Source organism: Quercus robur, chromosome 2 (assembly GCF_932294415.1).
Source record: "Quercus robur chromosome 2, dhQueRobu3.1, whole genome shotgun sequence".
In the NCBI taxonomy this organism is placed as follows: domain Eukaryota; kingdom Viridiplantae; phylum Streptophyta; class Magnoliopsida; order Fagales; family Fagaceae; genus Quercus; species Quercus robur.
Window position 1 is genome coordinate 15,076,643 of NC_065535.1, and position 20,500 is coordinate 15,097,142.

A 20,500-nucleotide genomic window follows, 5' to 3' on the forward strand; every position below is an offset into this window, starting at 1 on the left:
AGCCCTGGAAGGCGTCCAGGAAGCTCATTCGAGGGTGCCCCACGGTTGCATCCACCAACCGATCGATTTTGGGTAGAGGGAATGGGTCCTTGGGGCACGCCTTGTTCAGGTCCGTGAAGTCCACGCAGACCCTCCACTTCCCCGTCTTCTTCCTTACCACCACTGTGTTCGCCAACCATTCGGGATAAAAGACCTCTTTGATAGCCCCTGCTCTTTTCAACTTTGCCACCTCGTCTCTTACGGCACTAGCGTGTTCCTTTGAAGGGTGTCGGGGTGGCTGCTTCCTCGGAGTGGAAGAAGGGTTGACGTTTAGGTGGTGACAGATGAGGCTAGGATCAACTCCCGGGGCATCGTAGGCGTCCCAAGTGAATACGTCGACATTTTCTCTGAGAAATCTGACCAGTTCCTCCTTTTCTTGAGAGGGCAATTCAGAGCCGACCTGAAAGAACTTCTCCGGGTCGTTGTTGACAGCAACCTTATCTAAACCCTCACACCTTATCTCCTCGGCCAGCCCATCGTCTTGCTTTGCCGAGGAGGCTGGTTGCTATAAGCTCTTTGGGACCGAGGACTCGTCCAAGGGCCGATGTAAAATGGCGGCCACCACACACCTCCTGGCCACGGCCTGATCTCCTCGGATCTCTTCCACTCGTCCTCCGGATGGGTATTTTACTTTTTGGTGAAGTGTGGAGGTCACGGCCTCTAGGCTGTGGATCCATGGCCTTGCAACTATCGCGGTGTAGGGTGAATAAGTGTCGACCACGATAAAATTCACCTCCACCACTTCCGCCCCAGTCTGTACGGGCAGTCGGATTTGCCCCTTTGGCGTAACAATCTTCCCCTCGAAGCTGAGAAGGGGGGAGTCATAAGCTGTCAAATCTTCCGGCTTCAAGTTCAGCCCCTTGTATAGGTCGGGGTACATTATCTCCACCGCACTTCCAGAGTCTACTAACACCCTTTTCACATCGAAACCCCCAATCCGCAAGGTGACCACCAAGGCATCATCGTGAGGTTGAATTGTTCCTCTTTTATCCTCATCCGAGAATCCCAGTATCAAAGAGCTTCCCTTTTTTAACTTTTTGGGTTCCCTTTGCCTGCCCTCGGAGGGAAGGCGATCCACGGCCAACACCCTGGGGATGGGTGGTCCAGTTCTTCCCGGTGCAGCGAGGATGACATGTATCGTCCCAGTGGGGGGTCTTAAAGACACGTCCCTTCGAGGTTCTTGTGTTACTTGTCCGGGATGGCCGCTCGATGGGTGCAGCAGGTGACGTAGCTTTCCTTCTCGGACCAATTGATCCAGGTGATTCCACAGATTCCTGCAGTCCTCAGTAGTATGCCCGTGGTCCTGATGATAGTGGCAATACAAGTTCTGATTACGTCGGGCAGGGTCTCCAGCCATCTTTCCCGGCCATCTGAAATAGGGTTCATCCCTTACTTTCTCCAGTACTTGTTGTACCGGCTCTCTGAATACGGCATTCACTGTTTGCGGGTTGCTCTGCCCAGCCTGTCGCGGAAAATCTCTCCTCGGCTGACCAGGATTGTGACGTTCCGTCCTGAAATCATTGGCTTTAAGGGGGATAACCTTCTCCTTTCCCTTCCCTTGCAGCTGATCCTCCTCCACTCTCTTGTACTTGTAGATCCTATCCATTAGCTGTTGGACGTCAGTAACTGGTTTTCCGGTGAGGGATTTCCTTAAGCCATGCCCGGTGGGGAGGCCGCTTTTGAACGTGCTGATAGCAACATTATCATGGTTGTCATCTAAATCGTTATACACCTCCCAATACCTATCCGAGTACGCTTTCAGGGTCTCTCCTTCGTGCATGGATAAGGACAGTAGCGAACTGAGAGGTCGAGGGACTCTGGTGTTTATAATAAAACGGGAGCAAAAAGCTTGAGTGAGCTGCTTGTAGGAGTCTACGGAGTTTGTCTTCAGGCTGTTGAACCACCTCATCGCCATCGATCCCAAGCTGGAAGGGAAGATCTTGCACATTAGGGCTTCGTTTTGCGAATAGATCGCCATTTTTTGGTTAAACTAACTCACGTGCTCTACCAGGTCTGTTCTGCCGCTATAGAGGGCGAACACCGGTTGGTTAAAGCGTCTTGGCAGCTTAGCCCCTTCGATTCTATTCGTGAAAGGTGACCTCGAGACCTGATCCAGTGCCTTCTTCATGGCGTCGTTCCCCGAACCTTTGCTGGATGGGCTCTCATACTTCCGTATTGGGCGTGGTTCTTTTTCGTAAGAAAAGGTTTCACTTGGGGGGGTCCTTGACCTTTGTCTGTAACTCACGTCCTCCGCATTAGAAGACTCGCCTGAGTCAGAGGGAGATCGTCTTCGCTGTACACGTCGCAACTTCCTTTTTAGGTCATCTATCTCTCGCTGCATGGCTTGGTGACTATTTCGCCTCTGAGACACGTGACTTCCTGTCTGAGTGTGACTCTGGCTCGTCCGGATAGTATGCACACTTCCCTCACGATTCCCCCTGCCGCCTGGGTTGATTGGGTTATTTTGCCTTTGGGACTCGGCGGGTTGTGTTCGTCGGGAGTCAGCTTGGTGAGGATCCTCCTGGTGCGGGCCTATCTCTGCCATGCTCGACCGTTGTACTAGCTGATGCCCTAGTTCTTCCCACAGACGGCGCCAATTGTAGTTGCACGATTTTCCTGGCCCAACTTATATTGATGAGGCCTTGGCCCAAAGCACAACCCACAATAAATATTTGTAGAGGATGGGTCAAAGAACTTAGCCTCAGTGAACTTGTTCGGTCTAATGCATGGACAGTATTGTTTGCAAAAGGAAAATAAAAACTCCAGAATGAATCTTTCTCAAGTATGATTTTATTTCTCTTTTTGTTCCTGATACAGTTCTCCCCTCCTCTTCTTTAAGGGACTCCACTACATTATATAGTTCCCTTCTTTTCATCCCAACCTTACACCTGTTGACCATCTAAGCATCCACTTGAGCACCTGTCCCATCAGACGCCCTCATCAGTCCCTTTGTGAGTTGCAGAGGCCAAGGCGGTACTGTTCAGGTGTCTTTTCCTCATTAATGCGGCCAAGAGGGTGGCTGGGGCGCAATTAATGTGGTGGTAGCCTTCCATGAGATATTTTGGATTTAATTCTTTTTATATGTTGTGAAGATGAGCTGAAACGACTGGGGAAAGTTCCTCGTCTGGGCCTCTGATGTCCGAGGAGGAGTTACTCCTCGGACAGGTTTCCTTGGCACTATTGGGATTGAGTAACGCTTCATATGAGGCTTCTCTTCAGCCAGGACGCTCCTCGGCTGGGCCTGAGTTTGGAATAGCCCATCATTTTTGGGCCGGGCCCCACAATATATATATATATATATATATATTTATTGGTGCAGTTTTGTGTAGTTTTCTTAACACAGAACCTCACTGCACTTTGTTGTGTGGTGTGGTTACTCTATTTTGTGGACAATTCTGGTCGGTTTAGGCACAATCATGCGGTTCAAGCATTTTGTGAACACCCCTACATACACACACTGAATTAAATCTTGAAATTGGGAACATATTGGAGCTGAGAGCAGGTAGCATGAAGTGCCAAAAGAGAGAATCAGAATCTCTATAAAGCATAAACCCCACTAAGCGAAACAAATTCAGACCTTGGAATCATAAGCAAATTGAAAGCATGAAGAAGGAACAGAGGAGAGAAACAAAAGAGAAGGAAGAGGAAAGCCTCTCCTTTGACACTGATTATATCAGCACTCTACTGAACTGTCTCCTCTGTTATATCATATCCTTTTTCTCAACTCGAGACGTCGTCATCACAAACATTTTGTTGAGCAAGTGGAGAGTTATTTGGACTTTCGTCCCAATTCTTGACTTGGACCAGGGAGAACTCTCTAAAACATGTGTAGATAAGACTTTAAGTTTGGGGGTTATAGTGTCACTATGTGCATGCAATACTGTTCCTAATTCCGTGACCATATAGAAGTTGCAGATCCATTGGTTCACCGATTGTCTTCCATTCCATGCTCACAGATGGATTTGTGCCAACATTTAGCATGGTTTGCCCATAGAAATTCATACCCTCCTTAAAGCGATTATGATACTTAAAAGTGATTATGGTAAATTATGCTTATTAATATATATCTTGCTAGTAGCCTAGTAAATTTAATTATTTTTCTTTCTAAAGATGGACTTTGTTTATTACAAAATTAAAAAAGAAAAAACTATTTAAAAACTTAATAAAAAATAATTATTAGGTCTTGACGGTAGAAGAATTAAACAAGTTATGAACTCTTAGACCATTTTAGCCCATTATGCCAACCCACTAAAGAAAAAATGGGCATTGTCCCTGGGTAGGGCCATGGGATAGTCTTTCTTTTCGACTTGACTTGTCACTAGGCTGAACATTAGCGTGTGCAAGGATTGAATTGGGTTGGGTTGAGGGATTTATTCAACCCAACCCACTATGGTGGCCCAACCCATTACAAAGGTCTAACCTAGCCCACGTGGATCAGGTTGGATCGGGTTGGACCCATGGGTTTGACATATTTTTTTAAAATACTATTATTAATATTAAATTGAGAACAACATCGCCACAAATAAGAAAAAATTTATAACTTAAAAATCATGAGCATAACACCAAACCATATGAGCAAAACTTATCATTAGAGTTTTATTTAAGAAGATGGGTAAAAAAGTAAAAAAAATAAAATTCTATAATATATTTTAAAAAAACATATATTTTTAAAATTTAAATATATATTAAATATAGGTAGATCGGGTTAGGTTAAACGAAATTGTGAATCTTATGACCTAAACCCAATAAAAACAAATTTCACAACCCACCCTAACCCACCAAACCTTAAAAACCAATCCAATCCAGTGGATTGAGTTGGATTAGGTTGGTTTGGCTCGTGTCATCATCATGACAATTTTGATCCAGAACGGCTAGAACTCAAGCTTTGGCCTTAGGATGTGTTTGTTTGGAGGTGAAATATGGTAAATGGAAAATTTTGGAGATAAAATAGGAAGAAAAACTTTTTTGGAGTGTTTGATTGGGTGAGGGAGAAGAAAAGTAAATGATGGGGTTTGGGTATTTTCTCTTTGGGCCTACCAAAAGTTTTCTCCCCAAAATGGGGAGAAAACCAGAAGGGGGAAGTTCATGAAATGAGCTTCCAAAAACACCCCCCACGTTGAACTTCACCTCCAAAATATTGGGTTTTTTTTTGGTTAACATTTTGGCTTTTTTTTTTTCTTTGATTTTTTCTGTGTTAGCTTTCTTCTCTTTCTTCTTCTTCTTTTTTTTTTTTTTTTTTTTTTTTGGTGCTCATATGTTTATTTTCTCATTAATTTTGTTTTTGTTTTTGTTTTTTTTAGTAAACAATTTTGGATTAATTTCTTATACTATTTATTTATTTTTTGAATTTAATGAAGTGTCCATCTATACACAATTTTTTTTTTTTTTTAAGTATAATGTGTTACTTTTTGTTTTATTTAATAGAGACGGCTTTTGTTTCGGGTAGAAAGGGTGTTGATAATGTCATCATTGCCCAGGAAATAATTCATTCCCTTGGGAAAAAGAAGGGGAAGATGGGGTACATGGCCTTAAAGATAGATTTGGAGAAGGCATATGACAAGCTTGAGTGGGGGTTTATTCGGAACATGCTTAGGAGGATTAACCTTCCCACACAGCTCATAGATGTTATAATGAGTTGTGTGTCGACGGTCTCCACTTCCATATTGTTTAATGGAGAAGTTTTGGAGCCGATTCTTCCTTCTAGAGGGATAAGGCAGGGTGATCCGCTCTCTCCGTATCTTTTCATCATTTGCATGGATTTTCTTGGTCAGTTAATTGAAGAGAAGTGCAATATGAAAACATGGCAGCCAGTTAAAGCCTCTTAAAGTGGTCCTGAATTCTCTCATCTTTTCTTTGCGGATGACCTCATTCTTTTTGCAAAGGCAGATTGGGTTAATTGCGCCGCCAGTAGAGATGTTCTTGATGATTTTTGTGAGTTATCTGGGCAATGAGTTAGTGAAGCTAAGTCGAGGGTGTATTTCTCTCCTAATGTCGACCGTGACACAAGGGAATCTCTTTGTGACATTCTTGGGTTTGCTTCCACTCCTTTCTTGGGGAAGTATCTTGGATTCCCTCTTAAGCATCCTGGTTATTCTACTCAGGAGTACAATTTCATCCTTGATAGAGCAAAACAAAAGCTTTCAAGTTGGAAGGCTAACATGCTCTCTTTGGCAGGGCGGAATGTTCTCATTCAAGCCTCTTTAGCGGCTGTTCCTTCTTATGTTATGTAGTGTAACTTTTTGCCTGGTAGAATTTTGAATGGGTTAGATAGATTGAATCGAAATTTCCTTTGGGGTTCTTCTGAGGCTGCCAAGAAGATTCACTGGGTTGGTTGGGATAAGGTGATAAAGTCTAAGGAGGAAGGGGGGCTTGGGTTGCAATTTGCTAAGGGAAAGAATATAGCTCTCCTTTCTAAGCTTAATTGGAGGTTCCATACTGAAAAGAAGGCCCCTTGGGCTAGAGTTTTGAATATGAAATATTGTAATCCGAGAAGAAGAGTGGCTACCAATGCTAATAGGCTTCCTTGCTCTCACATTTGGGCTGCGATGAAGAAAGGTATGGACACTTTCAATAAGGGTAGCAGGTGGATGGTTGGTAGGGATAGTGGGCTTAATGTGTGGCAGAGCAATTGGAGTAATGGAGATTCTCTTAGAGGTTTGATTCAGGGTCCTATCACGAGGGAGGCTAGCCAGTTAGAAGTTAAAGATTTTATGATAGACACTGGTTGGGATTGGGGGAAGATTCCCTTTGAACTTCCTGTTGAGGTTAGAAGGTTAATTCAAGCAACCCCTGTGAATTTGTTGAGTAGAGGTGCTGATAAGTTGGCTTGGTCGGGGTCTCCTAAAGGCACTTTTGACTTGAAGAGTGCTTATAGGATTGCCATGAGGGATGAAGGGATAGATCTTTTTCCAGCTCGTTGGATTTGGAAAGTGAATACTCTTCCAAGGATTAGAACTTTTCTTTGGAAGTGTGCCCATAACAGCATTAGAGTTAAGGTTTGCCTTGAGAAGAGGGGTGTTAGTCTTGATACTACTTGCCCTTTATGCCAGGAAGGAGCTGAAAGTATTTTACATGCCCTAAGAGATTGCCCTCTTTTAAAAGGCCTGTGGAATCAGTTGGGGGTGTTACCCTCTAATCAAGCCTTTTGGAGGAGCAACCTTCAAGATTGGCTGATGTTAAATAGTAAATTTAAACACAGTTTAGGTGCTACTCAACCTCCTTGGAATGTTATTTTTCCTTTTGCTATGTGGAATGTCTGGAAGAGTAGGAATAATGCGATCTTCAATGGCAAATGTAGGAATCCGAAGCTTGATTTGGTGATTGTAAACCAAGTAGTGGAATTCTTTCATTGCCTTTCTTCTCCAAGGCAACTGACCTAGAAAGTTTTAAGGAGGATTAGGTGGGAGAAGCCGCTTCAAGGATGGTGGAAGCTCAACACAGATGACTCTTATTGTGGTAACACAGGTTTGGCAGGCTATGGAGGGGTGATTAGAGATGATGCAGGTAGGTGGGTTATGGGTTTTAGCAGGAGTATTGGCATGACCAACAGTTTTGCTGCTGAGCAATGGGGCTTAAGGGAGGGTCTTCTTCTATGCAGCAACCTTAACATTAATGCTCATGAAGTTGAACTTGATGCCAAATCTATTGTGGATGCCTTAGATAATCCTTCTTATGTGAATAATGTCATATCGCCTCTGTTGGATGATTGCAAGTTATTGATTTCTCGCATTCCGCAGTTTTGTATTAAGCATTGTTTTCATCAGGCTAATAGGTGTGCGGATAGTCTTGCTAGATTGAGCTTTTGTCTTGATGCTGATTTTTTTACCTTTGATAGTCCGCCTATGGACCTTATAGATGTGTTTGAGGATGACCTCAATGGATTGTTTTGTAATAGGGTCTGTTTTGTTTGTATTGCTGCTGCTTAGTTTGTAATGAAGCTCTCTTTTCACCAAAAAAAAAAAAAAAGATTATCATTCCTGAATTTGGTTCCTTGAAAAGGCCTCCATACATTTTCCCCAATTGACAAAAATACCCCCTATTAGTGATTACCGTTTTTCCGTGACGCTATAAATTAAAGAGAGCAAATAGAAATACAGCGAGTTTTTCGTGAGTTTGGGGTTAATTAGGGTTTTGTAGAGAGCGTGAGAAAGCAACCAAGAGTGAGAAAGCAACCGAGAGAAGAAGAAGAAGAATGAGCAGGAGTTTGGGAATACCGGTGAAGCTACTACACGAGGCCTCAGGGCACGTGGTGACGGTGGAGCTGAAGAGCGGTGAGCTCTACAGAGGAAGCATGCTCGAGTGCGAGGACAACTGGAACTGTCAGCTCGAGAACATTACCTACACTGCCAAGGTACTCTCTAAACCCTAGATTTTGTGTTTGTGTTGGATATGCTCTGTTTAATTGTGCCATTAATGGGATTTTCTTAAACCCTAGACTTTTGTTTGTTTCAGAAAAGTTTGTAATTTTGTGTTGTTTGTGGTATTCTAAAACCCTGGGTCAAAATACTCTTGCTAAGAAGATTTTACGTCTGGGGCTGTTATTGTTTGAATGATTGGTTTCATAACTTACTTAGATTAGGAATTAGCTTATGGGGACAAACAAATTGAAATTTGGATATCTTGAGGTAAAAGATCTAAAACTAATATCAAGAAGTTAATTAGGGAATTTTTATTATTAAAGAAAAACAAACTGTACAAAAAACAAGACACCATTAGCTAAAAAGGCTGAAGACAAGAAACCCTACAGACTAGACAGAGTGGATGACATTGTTACAACAAATGACCCTGTCTACTGGGTTTTTACACTTTCTTTACATGATCAACCCAGGCTTTTGTGTCTCTTCTAATCAATTGAAGAATAGCCTCCTGTGATCTGTTATTTCTGCCAGAACTCAAGCATCCCTTCCGGGCCAAATGTGGTAAACAGCCGCAGACAAAGCGTGCCTTCCGATGAAGCTTTTAAAACTCTTGCCTCTTAGGTTATCACTCAATGAACCACTCTATCACAACAAAAATACAGACTTTCATTCATACACCAGCCCTTGATAGTCTGCCAAAGCCTCCTAATGGAAGGGTATTAGTGATCCCTACTCTCAAGGCTACCTCTATAATAAACACAAAGTAACACCTACCTTGAAATCCCCAAGTCAGCATTCTGTCCCGATTAGCAAGCTGGTTTCTAAGCAAGCCAACCAATAAAAAAATTTTAGGGATAGCGTTTTTTTTTAACCAAAGATTGTTGCATGTATTCAGCCTCTTTATTATTTTCTTCAATCCCTTTTCCTGTCAGGCGTTAGCACATTTTGCATAGTTCCTACGGTTGTGTTTCTCCTATTTTCACACCCATAATGTTTTTTTTTTACTATATTTGTTTTTTGAACTTGTATGTATGTCTTGAATACATTTTTGGGGCTAATTTCTTTATATTGCTGTTATTCATTTCATCACCCATCATTCTATTGGGTTCCCACTCTTTAACTTTCACATGCTATGAATTTGAATGATCAAAGAAATGAGAGCTTCCTCTACATGTATGAATAGTGTCCTTGAGAATATGTACATTTAACGTTGGTAGTAATTATTACTGGCTAAAAAGCATAGTTGATAAAAATATAGAGGTAGTTGAAGTATTGGACACAAGTGGGTAGGGGAGGTAACAAATGCAGAAATTTAATATATATTTTTAAGTTTTATCAATATACATATTTATTTATTTATTTTTAAAGTGAAATGAAATATATTTCAAGATATTGTTGTGCAAATGTGGAAATAAATGGAACCAGCAAGGCCAAGGCTTGCTGGCGTGCTTGTCAGGTGGTACTCTTCAAAACCACTAGTATTGATATAAAAGTAGATTTGTACTGGATACATTTTTTATGTGATTTCCTTTTGAATTTTTGTAAGACTCTTGTTCGTAGTTCAATGGTGTTTTCTATTTTCCCCAGCTCCACAGATTTTGGCTTGATTCTCTTTTTATGTGCCAATTAGACTTTGCAAGAGAGTGGGGCAAATATTTGGATTTTTGGTTCTGATTGAGTCATTCCTTCATTATAGCTTGAATAGCTTTTTAGATAATTGTATCTCTTGTTTTGCAATAGCTGCTCATTTTTCTTGACTTATGCACAGGACGGGAAGGTCCAACAACTTGAGCATGTCTTTATTCGAGGCAGCAAAGTCAGGTATGTAAATCATATGCTGTTTGATTAGAATATCTAAATTATTTGCATCTCAAGCCTTTTGATGTGTTACTTGCAAACTGACTGCAATTCTTTGAAAATGTTTTGAAAATTTAACAGGTTTATGGTCATACCAGACATGCTGAAGAATGCTCCAATGTTTAAGCGTCTGGATGCCAGGATTAAGGTATCTTTTGGTTTTTAAATGGTTAGGTTCCTACGTTGTACATTGCTTGAAAATTTTCTGACCTATGCTTTCTGAATTTCCTATAGGGTAAGGGTGCAGCACTTGGAGTTGGCAGGGGTAGAGCAGTTGCAATGCGGGCAAAGGTAAAATTCTTTTGTATTTGGTGTGTTTACGGTAGTAGTCTCTCTAGCCAGTAACATTTTTAAAAAGGAGGGTATGATTTGAAACTCTGATTTAGCAGCTGTATATATGAACTTAAATGAAACAGGATGGTTTAGTGATTTCTATCTGCATGAATTGTCATGCTTGATAATAAAAGAAGGACAAAGTTTAGCTACAAAATTAGTTATAGCTTAAGGCTATAACCTTACTCAATATCTTTTTATTGGAGATGAAATTTGACAAATCTACTATTGGATTACATTTTCTTCTTATATCCTCCATGCTTGTAAAATTTCTAGAAAATTAAAGATCAATAACTATGCCATCAATAAATTGTTTAAATTGCAAATTTTTGTAGTTTAAAGTTACGCATAAAATATAATCTTATAGATTATATAATAAATAATATCCAATTGACACAAAATTTAACATGTGTATTAAGAGCATAAATAACATGTAATTCAACGGTTAGATTTTCGAAATATATAATAATATTAATGATATTGAGTAAGGTTATAGCCTTAGGTTACAACTAATTTTGTATCTAAACTTTATCCATAAAATAAACCCCCCTTAAATGCAGCATGCTATGTGAAACATTGTTTCTTCTTTTTAGTCTTTGAGTGGCATCTGTCTGGCTGGGAATAAGTCTTTGAAATCATGTTGCTGTGTGTGTATATTGTAGTGTATATGTATATATGGTTTGGAAGTGTTCTAACTCCTAACTTCGTGGAATATTTTTTTTCTCTGTAGGCTCAGGCTGCTGGCCGTGGAGCAGCACCTGGTAGGGGGGTTGTACCACCTGTTCGGAGGTAATCAACTGCCGGATGGTTTCTTATCCTCTTCACTCTAGAGCATGGATTGTCCTTGTTGGTAGCCTATGGATTCTTTGGGTCCTCTTGATATCCTCAAAATCTATGTAAAAGAATGAGTTTTTGATTAGGAAGAAAAAACGATGGTGACCATATTTTGTGAATCTGAGAGAGAGCTCTTACTTCCATCTCCATGCATGGGGCTGCCAAATTACTTCTACTCACTTCTTTCGACTTTCTATTATGTACTACTGTTGTAAGCTAGTAGTCTTTCCTGTTTTTGATTCTTAATCAATCTATATTTGTCTCTCTTAAATGAAAAATATTGAAGAATGAAAAAGAAAAAATCTTGTAAGGCACTGGATAGAGAATTTGTAGGGATTCGCTCAATGATCAGTAGCCCACTGCATATTATGCAACCCACTGAAGGATTTAATAATAGTCGGCTAAACTTGTGGCACAACATTAGCTAGTAACAAGTGCCAGCCACATGCTCTTCTTGCTGGACTCGCAAAACAAACTCAATAGTACATGATCCACGACCTCAAAGTACCCAATTTTTTTGTGCTGATTGGGTGGATTACCCCAAATCTCATTTACTCAATTAACTTGTAGCAATTTTTTCCTAGGCCGCAAGAAGAGCAAGTAGATACTACTGCCCCTTTGGGAATGGGAAGGGGTTAAGCGCCGTCTGGTTAGGAGCCCTTTATACGATTATTATTATTTATAGACTTCATAATCTGGTTGTAAAAATAAAATGGCATTTCTAAATTCTAAGGCTAATACAAATATTATTAGATGAAAATGTTGTGCCACTTGCGGCAAAAGTATGCAGCAGTTCATAAAGGCATTAGAGCACATACAGAAATTCCGCTGAACGTACTTGCATAAATCGTTGAGCAAAAGACGTCTGGTAACTCTTTGCTAATGGCATTTCATGTAACATTATTTTTTATTGGCTTGAATTATTTATTTGACCTTGTAGCTTAATTTTCATATTTTGATTTTTGTTTCCTAGGAAAATAGGGCCTGGTCGGATTGGAATTCCAGTATCCAGGCACCACAAGAGGTGCTGAAATCATTGGAGTATCCCTAGGATAAATAAATCCCCATAGTTTGATAATTAAACCACTTCTAGAATGCTCTCTCTGTGGGTTAACCCGACTTGCAGCACAAATGCCACTTGCTCATTCTAATATCTGTACAAAGCACATTTTTTAGAGTTTTCTCACCCAATGATCCCCCAGAGAGCACAGCATCACTTTATAATTCATATTGTACACGTTTTGCACAATACAGCCTAGCCCTAGTGCCTTTGCTCGAGTCAGTGCCTTCCCAATTAACAGGATTCGAATTGCAAAATCTTCAAAGAATTCCCACTGCTTTTTTAACACAATTTATCTAACGAAAAATGGTTTACGTTACTTGTGTATGTGATTATATCTCTGTCTCCGCGTATGCACGATGTATAAAAAGCCTCAACTTTATCCTTGCTTTGTTTGTATAACCAAGCAAATGAACAACAAGACAAAGCAACACACGATAATACATAAGCCAGGGAGGCACACAGTTCCTATCAAACTAGTGGAAGTAGCCGTATAGTTCTAAGAAGCAAATGCAGAAGTTCCAGGGGTTAGAAGCATCAGTGGTTTGGCCAGTCATTATGACCCTAAAGAATCTAAAGGGTAGGAGGGCATTTGGTCCAATAATAGGCCATGATGCAAACTGACCAGGTTTGCAGACTGTTTGATCATTCTCATGTACTCTCAAGTTTGTCCAACTCTTCCCATCCAGAGAGCCCTGCAGATAATAAGAAAGAAAATTCAGTCAACATTTCACCCATCTTACTGTTTCAGGTGACACCCAAATAACAATTGCAAAAACATTGCAGCAAAGTGTGTGTGTATAAAGCCCCAATCCCGAAGATGTTCTTTACCTGGAGATTCCAAGATCTCATAAAAGCCCTTGACCCATCCTGTCTCAAGGTGTAATAGTTGCACATAAGCTGCATCAATCAATAATATCTTGCATCAGGATATTAATCAGAGAAATAACCAAAGCATCTCATGTGATCCAGTCAAAGGAAGGACTTGTGGAAAAAAGCACGACTTGACCAAAAATTCTTGCCAGGATTGTCTGCTCTAGTATCCCATTTTCACAAAGAAGAAAGATATAGCTTAAAGCAACAATTATTGAAGATAGTTTAGGCCAGACTCAAATTGGTACTTCATTAGGTGTACAATATCAAGTCCTACGTCAATGATTACCGTTAACTTATATACATTAGCTGGATCTGTTAGTAAGACACCATGTTATGGACCCAACAAAAAAGAATATGCAAATTAAACTCTATCGTACAGATTTGCCTAAATACTTGGGCTGGCTACATGACAACTTGGACTATGGCTCCATTTTCAAATCCTATTCATGTCTTTCCTCAACATCCCTTTTAACTTCCTCTTCTCCTTTCTGCAGAGGGATTTCTTGTAAATGCAAATCTAAGATATATCCCCAAGTTTCCTTGTTTCTATTTTCTTGATATTTTTATTTGTACCCTTCCAAGTTCCTCTTGTTCCAAAGTACCAGGTATAACCCAGCATTTTAATTTTTAATGGTATGAGACACATACAGTAGCTTAATTTCTATAGTGAAGAATCAGCCAAACTGGATGTCACGTAAGTTGGCTAAATTGAGTTTACAGGCAACCATATTCAGAAATTTTGTGCATGGTTCTATTAGCTATATGTTGACAATAATATCAGTATCTAACAAGATGCAATCAAAGCTGATGATAAAATTTTATATGCTATTAAAAGCTTAATCCATTAGTGATAATGATATTTCTTCTACGGTGCCTGTAAGTGCAAACTTGGGAGTAACATTCACAACAATGAAGTTTTGCTATATCATAACAAAATTATTTCTGAAAGTATGAATAGAGACAAAACCTGATGTTCTTGGCCAAGGTCAACTGCCCACCATGCACACTTATGTCCATCTTCCATCCGAGGCCCAGTAATAGATGTTCCCTAATGTAGGAAATACTTTTAGTTACCATTTAGAGGATCTTATGGTGCAATAACTTCAACAAAAGTTTGTTTCATAATACCTGGTAGGTTCTTGAGACCAAAACCTTGGGATCAGTGTATCTTGAAGGGGGACTACTAGCTGTAATAGTTATTCTCTGAAAAATTTAACTTCCGGGGGTGAGAAGCTGTATTAAAAATAATCAATTGACCTACCAAGAACTTTTTTTTGAAAAGTTACCAAGAACATGATTTGGAAAAGAAGAATATGAAGATGACACAGAAAGAAAAGAAGAATTAAGAACTTTACCTTAGACAGAACAGGATTTACCCATTGATGTTCTCCATATGATGTGCCCGCAAAGTACAGAACTCCATTGCTGTCCCCATCACGGATGTACTGGAGCTCTTTATAACTAGATCGCCTATGTTGAAATCTAATACTACAAAAGTAAGAACAAATTAACTAACTCCTCTGTAAAAATATCTAGAGAAAGAATATTAGCCACACGAATTGTTCCCAGCAACCAAATAAACTATTGCCTATTATGCCTTATGGCTCTATCTTAGATAAAATGATTTCAATCCTTCCGGAAAACCCTCTACAGCATGAGATCATGAATCATCAGTACAATACAAAAACAAAATACTTCATACTTACTTTTGATCATTTTCTAGCCTTGCTCCATTTTCTACATAACTGATGGCCTCCTTCACCTAGGACATTAACATAGGAGAAAAACAGTAAGCCAAAATTCCATAAGATCACTGTGTTATTTATAATTAGTAAAAAAGAACCAAGTAACTTACAAGATTATGAAAATTATGAATATGCCTGCTAATGCTGCTCTTCTCCAACTGCAAAATCATTAAAGATTAGGTAAAGTCAAACTAAGGAATTCATATATTCGGAGATTGGCTGACAATTTTCTGCACCAAGGGCCTGCATACCTTCTTAAGTAAGGCATATGGAAGTAACGGAAATCGTACAAATGGCAACAAGTCATGAACTGACTGAAGCCTTTCCCCAAAAAGGTGTTCAGGAAACGAATTTATTATCAGTTCATCTACCACCTCCCACCCATACAAGTCCTTTGCTTTCATGCCCCACATTAAGATTGCATTAAGAACTTTTTCTTCAGATGTGACGGTCAAATCCGGATGCTGCAACACCCACAATATGTTATAAATGATATTAAAAATCAAAGTCTTTAGAAGAAGTATTATAAGGCTAGGCACTATCAGAGTAAGATAATAACTAAGTAATCATCTATCAGCTTTGGACTTGGACTTGTAATTTTGGCTTAGGACACTTAATTTTCCTGTCTCAACTCCAAGAAATCCTGTCTTTTCAAAATCCACAAATAGATGTGGTCCAAACTTCTACATTCCTCAGTGTTTCTCCAACTCCTTAACAACATAATCTACTAATGTGACAAACCCTCTTTGGTTCAACAACCAAAGCAACCCTCATTTTATTTACATATTGAAGAAGTAGGACAGAGAAGTAAACTATCACCCTGTCACCCCATTTCCAGATGTTAAAGCTGGTAACCACACTCCACTTGTGGAGCATTTGTCCCTTCTAGTTCTAAATTATTGAAGCACTTATGCTCTTCTTTCTAGGAGAGAGTATGTGTGCTCTTGTAAAGCCACCTTAATCCTTGATTTGACTGTCTATCTCAAAACCAAGATGCAACTTGAAACGTGAGAACCCACCTGAATAATATTGCTAAAAGTTGTCTCGCCTAGCAAGACGAAGTCAATGCTTGCAGTTGTACAGTAATCAAAGTGCATTGCAACTTTCCTCTCGCATGTTTCTTCAATAAGTTTACATGATGGAATTGATGCAACCACTGGGAGGATTGAACATACTGAGTCCTGCAACAAATTTCAACAGTTAGCTTCAAAGGCAACAGTCCAATTACTTTTCCAAAAATGTCTGCTTCCTCGTCCATTAAACTTGTGCATAATAGAAAAACTCGTTGTATGACCCTCTTCCACTAGGAGAACTCCATCCCTGCATATAATATGTACACAAGAAGTATCAATATTTTATAATTCATTCTCACAAAATGGTATCTCTTCTTTTCTTTTCTTTTTTCTTTTTTTTTTTTGGGGTTCAGAAGTCCGAAACCGCTAGTCACTTCTCCGTCTTTTAGTTCTAGTCATACAAGTAACACTGTAATAATGAAAGACAAAAACAATGATCTCAATTACTATTGAAAAATTAAAATAATGAGGTAAGATAGGGGTAGTGAAACTACCTCGGAGAGGCATTCTAAAAGTGTTTTGCAGCATTCCTGATGAAGGAGAGTAACTCCAAATTGATCAGCCAAAAATAAAATTTGGAGTAGCAAAGCACCGGCAACCACAGTTGCTTCCATATCAAGTTCACCACTGTACATGAACTCAAGCATAGCCTTAAATGCTTCAGGTGACACATCCCTTAAAGAAACCTCTGAGGACATGGTTTCACTCATTCCATTTGTGAACATCTGTCAGTTAAACTTTTACTTTAATAGTGGATCATATGCATTGCTAAAAGAATAAAAACCAAGTAGATTCCCAAAGAGTAAAGAACTCTTAAAATATCACATTTTCCAAAAGAAATGCATAAAGAAAAGACAAGCTGAAATCCTTTAAAAAAAACCTATATACCACTCCTTTTCATGTAATTTATGCAAACCTCGTCCACAACTTAGGGACAAGTATTGCATACAGATAGACATACAAAGTAGCATTGTACAACCCCAAAAAGTTCTTTCTTTCTTTCTTTTTTGAACTTTTTTAAGATGCATATTAGATGTTTAACTTGTCTATTTGCCTTTTTTTTGGGAGTTATGATAGGATTTGAAACCTACAGCATCCGATCCATGATGATTATTACCATCAGGCCAAGACACCAATTAATTATTTATTGTATAAGCACAATTCAAACGTAAGTCCCTTATTTGATCACAAGAGAATTTACCAATTGAGCTAATTAGAACCTACAACCTGTCTATATTCTGTTTTACATGAGTTTTTTCCAATGCAGTCCTTTTCCCATGTAAATCATGTGAATAGACAATCTGGGCAGGCAAATGATATGAAAATAGCTATTATGCCTTTAAGTTCATATCAGCATATCACATTGGAAACCTTAGCCCAACAGTGAACATTAACAATTATGTCAAAAGCAAGGCCCCTAAAAAACCAATAAAACAAGAATTATTTGTTATTTGTTGTAGACTTATTTAAACTTATTCATACACAATCACAATTTTTTTTTTTTTTTGAATTTTACAAATTAATGAAATGGTTACCATGGAGCTTGGTAAGACATAATTTCTATTAATATAAATGCATAGTGAATCCTGTTAAATAGACAGAGCACATTAGATGCCCCCGCTCAGAAGCCAAATGCTCACTGTGGAATGTCAGAACTTTCATTCTAAAATAGTCTATGCGATTTAAGGGGTTGAGGGAGCCACACAAGAATTAATTTGTCTCACCTTTGCAAATGGGACACTCCATAAACTGAGAATAACTTTATGTGCCTGGGCAACAAGACCATGACCCTCGATATATATGTTCACATCACTGTATTTGCCAGTTATGAGCAATTGTCTGAGCTTTTGTATATTGACAGGAAGTCCAAGAGGGAAGGTTGCACAATAATGAGTCCGAGTGCTCGGATATGATAATTCCACGCTCTTACCCGAGTCAAACAACTTTTTATTTAGTTTAAACCGTTCCATATTTTGTTCACACTGCTTGACCAATGACATTACTTCAAAACGTAATCCCAGTGCCCTCAGAGGACCAAGTTGTGACTCTGGAATCTAAATCAAACACAGACACAAGCATTATTAGAATCTAAAGTTCCATAACAAAGTTACAACTGTCATAGCCATCTATCAGCATACTAACTTTTGCATCAAGAATAACAATGAGGAACTTGATATACATTAAAAAAAGAAGAAAGAAGATAGGGGTACAACATAATGACAGTTTAGCTTATGTTTTTTTTCCTGTCACAAAAATGCATAAAACAAAGTTCAGGCTTCTCTTGCCTAGAAGAAAGAAAAATGGAAACAAAAAACACACACCATATGTATGTATATACGTGTATGCATATGAATGATAAATTATTGAAACAAATTTTATAGTGAAATAGTGATGATGCATTTACTACAGTTTTAAAAGAGGGAGGGGTGGGGGGGTTGGAGCAAAAAGGGAATGCAGATAAATGAGGATGTTATTAAGTATTGGAGATTCAAGAAAACAAAGTACCTTGGTCTGGCCTGTGTAGATATATTGAAGAAATGCATGAAGAACTGGATAAGTTACAGCCGGCAGTTTGACAACATCTTCAGACAAACTGAAAGGAAAATTACCAGATGCAACCAAGATAGCCTTGTGAGCAGGAACGTGCCTTTCCTCAGTATCAAAAATGAAAACCATATCAGACAATTCCCAATTCTCAAGAAAATTTTCAAGACCCCATTTCTCATAATCCATGTATTCACCATTCAATTCGTCTTCCCCTTCCTCCTCACCCTCTAATTCACCACTTTCCACATGCTTCCACAACGATATGTGATTGTGTGTTATTGGCAACACATTCACATTTCTATAACCAACATGTTTATCCCAGCTACTAAGCCCAACATACCGAACACTACAATTTGGATTCGAATCTAGCCACTGAAAGACAAGATTCTGAAAGGGGTATCTTCCCTTACCAATACTAATCAACCCATCACAGATACTGATCCAATAGCTCTTAAACTCCGAAGAACAACAAAGCCCAACACCTGCCACATCAACCACAGTTTTCCCATCTACCTCAATTTTCAACCTCTTATTCCTATGACTACCCAATATAACTGTATAGTGAGGACTATTATCTCTTTTGTAATGGTAGTGCTGGCTTCCCACATTCTCCCGGAACACCAGAGTGACATCATTGTGAGCAAAAGCTTCAAAAGCCACACAACCCCGCCCAGCTTCCCGGAATTTCAAATCCTTTCGCCAAGCACACTCAAAGGGTGCGACTCTGAGGAATTTCTTCTCTTTCATTTCCATTATCCCTCCTTGTACAATATCCCACTATTCTACACTCACTAGTCACTTACACTGGGAAAAAAAACGACAGTATTTATAGGAACATCACCATGTCTATCTGAAAGGGAAAAAGATAAACATTAAAAAAAGGACAATTTTTTATTAAAGCAACAAGACAAACATCTTGATTTTACCAGTGTATGAGATTTTTTTCTCCAAATTGAACCACAACTGTAGGAAACTAACATAGTCTCTTTGATGTCATATAAAAAATTCTGACAGCTCAAACATCACTATCTAAGGTTAATTTAGAAAATGCTAGAAGCCTTTCCAGTCCCCACCTGATACAAAAAATCTAAAACCAAATAATAAACTACAAGTATTAATCAGAACCTCGCTCTCAATCCTACACCACATTCTTATCTAAGTACACGACCAGGACAAAAATATATGTAGAAAAACCTCATATAAGGCCAAAAAAAATCCATAAACGACAAGAAAAAGTCATGGTGTTGATGACAACAGTGGAAAAAATCAAGTCTTTGATCAAAACCCACCTCAAAAATTTATTGAAAAATGGAAGCTTTTCAATTATTACCTGGTTGAAGAAGATTCATGAGGCCATGCCATCTCTGTTCAGGAATCAGAATCAGAAAGAGGACTGTTGAGCCAAAACAGATATTTTCCACAAATTGGACAACATGGGTTTGGTTTGGTTTGGTTAAAACTTACATGTCTTGGAGGACTCGGCCTTTAGATTAGGATGCGTAAATGCTTTGAAAGTAGAAGTCCTTTTTTTATGGATTTCTGACCGTAAAACGGCCTGACAGATTGAAAGTGAAACGTGTCAGCTGAATAGGAATTACCGGAATGATACTCCAAGCAAAATAAAAAACAACAGCAACAAATCTGGCTCTCAATATTTTTAGAATTATCTTTTTCAATCAACTATATTTTATATGACAAATTATACCATTATTTGTGTTTTATTATTTTTTAATGGAATATGTGTTTTATTTAAACAAATCATATAATTTCAAAACTATA

At 39.0% G+C, this 20,500-nt stretch overlaps 3 protein-coding genes across 6 annotated transcripts in view; 1 reads left to right on the forward strand and 2 right to left on the reverse strand.

Annotated features, from left to right (window-relative positions):
* LOC126712557 (probable glutathione S-transferase) overlaps positions 1–20,500 on the reverse strand; it is an 85,211-nt gene that overhangs the window by 45,650 nt on the left and 19,061 nt on the right. The gene's annotated exons all lie outside the window — the stretch shown is intronic.
* Positions 8,131–11,666, forward strand: LOC126712558 (small nuclear ribonucleoprotein SmD3b). Its single transcript, XM_050411923.1, has 5 exons — positions 8,131–8,389; positions 10,165–10,217; positions 10,335–10,401; positions 10,488–10,544; positions 11,317–11,666. The coding sequence occupies exons 1-5, from the start codon at positions 8,231–8,233 to the stop codon at positions 11,377–11,379; spliced, it is 399 nt and encodes a 132-aa protein (XP_050267880.1). The 5' UTR covers positions 8,131–8,230; the 3' UTR covers positions 11,380–11,666.
* LOC126712555 (BTB/POZ domain-containing protein At2g30600) lies at positions 12,843–20,294 on the reverse strand. Of its 2 annotated transcripts, none has more exons than XM_050411919.1 (13): positions 20,052–20,294; positions 18,680–19,525; positions 17,899–18,228; positions 16,669–16,899; positions 16,121–16,282; positions 15,353–15,565; positions 15,212–15,259; positions 15,063–15,118; positions 14,712–14,844; positions 14,485–14,559; positions 14,324–14,404; positions 13,312–13,380; positions 12,843–13,175 (listed from the first exon to the last, which is right to left on the reverse strand). In XM_050411919.1, the coding sequence occupies exons 2-13, from the start codon at positions 19,472–19,474 to the stop codon at positions 12,957–12,959; spliced, it is 2,412 nt and encodes an 803-aa protein (XP_050267876.1). In that variant the 5' UTR covers positions 19,475–19,525; positions 20,052–20,294; the 3' UTR covers positions 12,843–12,956. The 2 variants fall into 2 exon arrangements, with proteins under 2 accessions (XP_050267876.1, XP_050267875.1); XM_050411918.1 differs by having other exon boundaries at positions 18,680–19,571.

Bases quoted from the DNA above. Each gene is read 5' to 3' on its own strand.
- LOC126712558 (XM_050411923.1), top strand. From the start codon at position 8,231: ATGAGCAGGAGTTTGGGAATACCGGTGAAGCTACTACACGAGGCCTCA. The intron at 8,390-10,164 runs GTACTCTCTAAA...ACTTATGCACAG, and splicing joins ACATTACCTACACTGCCAAG to GACGGGAAGGTCCAACAACT. The intron at 10,545-11,316 runs GTAAAATTCTTT...TTTTCTCTGTAG, and splicing joins CAGTTGCAATGCGGGCAAAG to GCTCAGGCTGCTGGCCGTGG.
- LOC126712555 (XM_050411919.1), bottom strand. From the start codon at position 19,474: ATGGAAATGAAAGAGAAGAAATTCCTCAGAGTCGCACCCTTTGAGTGT. The intron at 18,229-18,679 runs GTACTTTGTTTT...TGTTTGATTTAG, and splicing joins TCTACACAGGCCAGACCAAG to ATTCCAGAGTCACAACTTGG. The intron at 13,176-13,311 runs GTAAAGAACATC...TATTATCTGCAG, and splicing joins TGAGATCTTGGAATCTCCAG to GGCTCTCTGGATGGGAAGAG.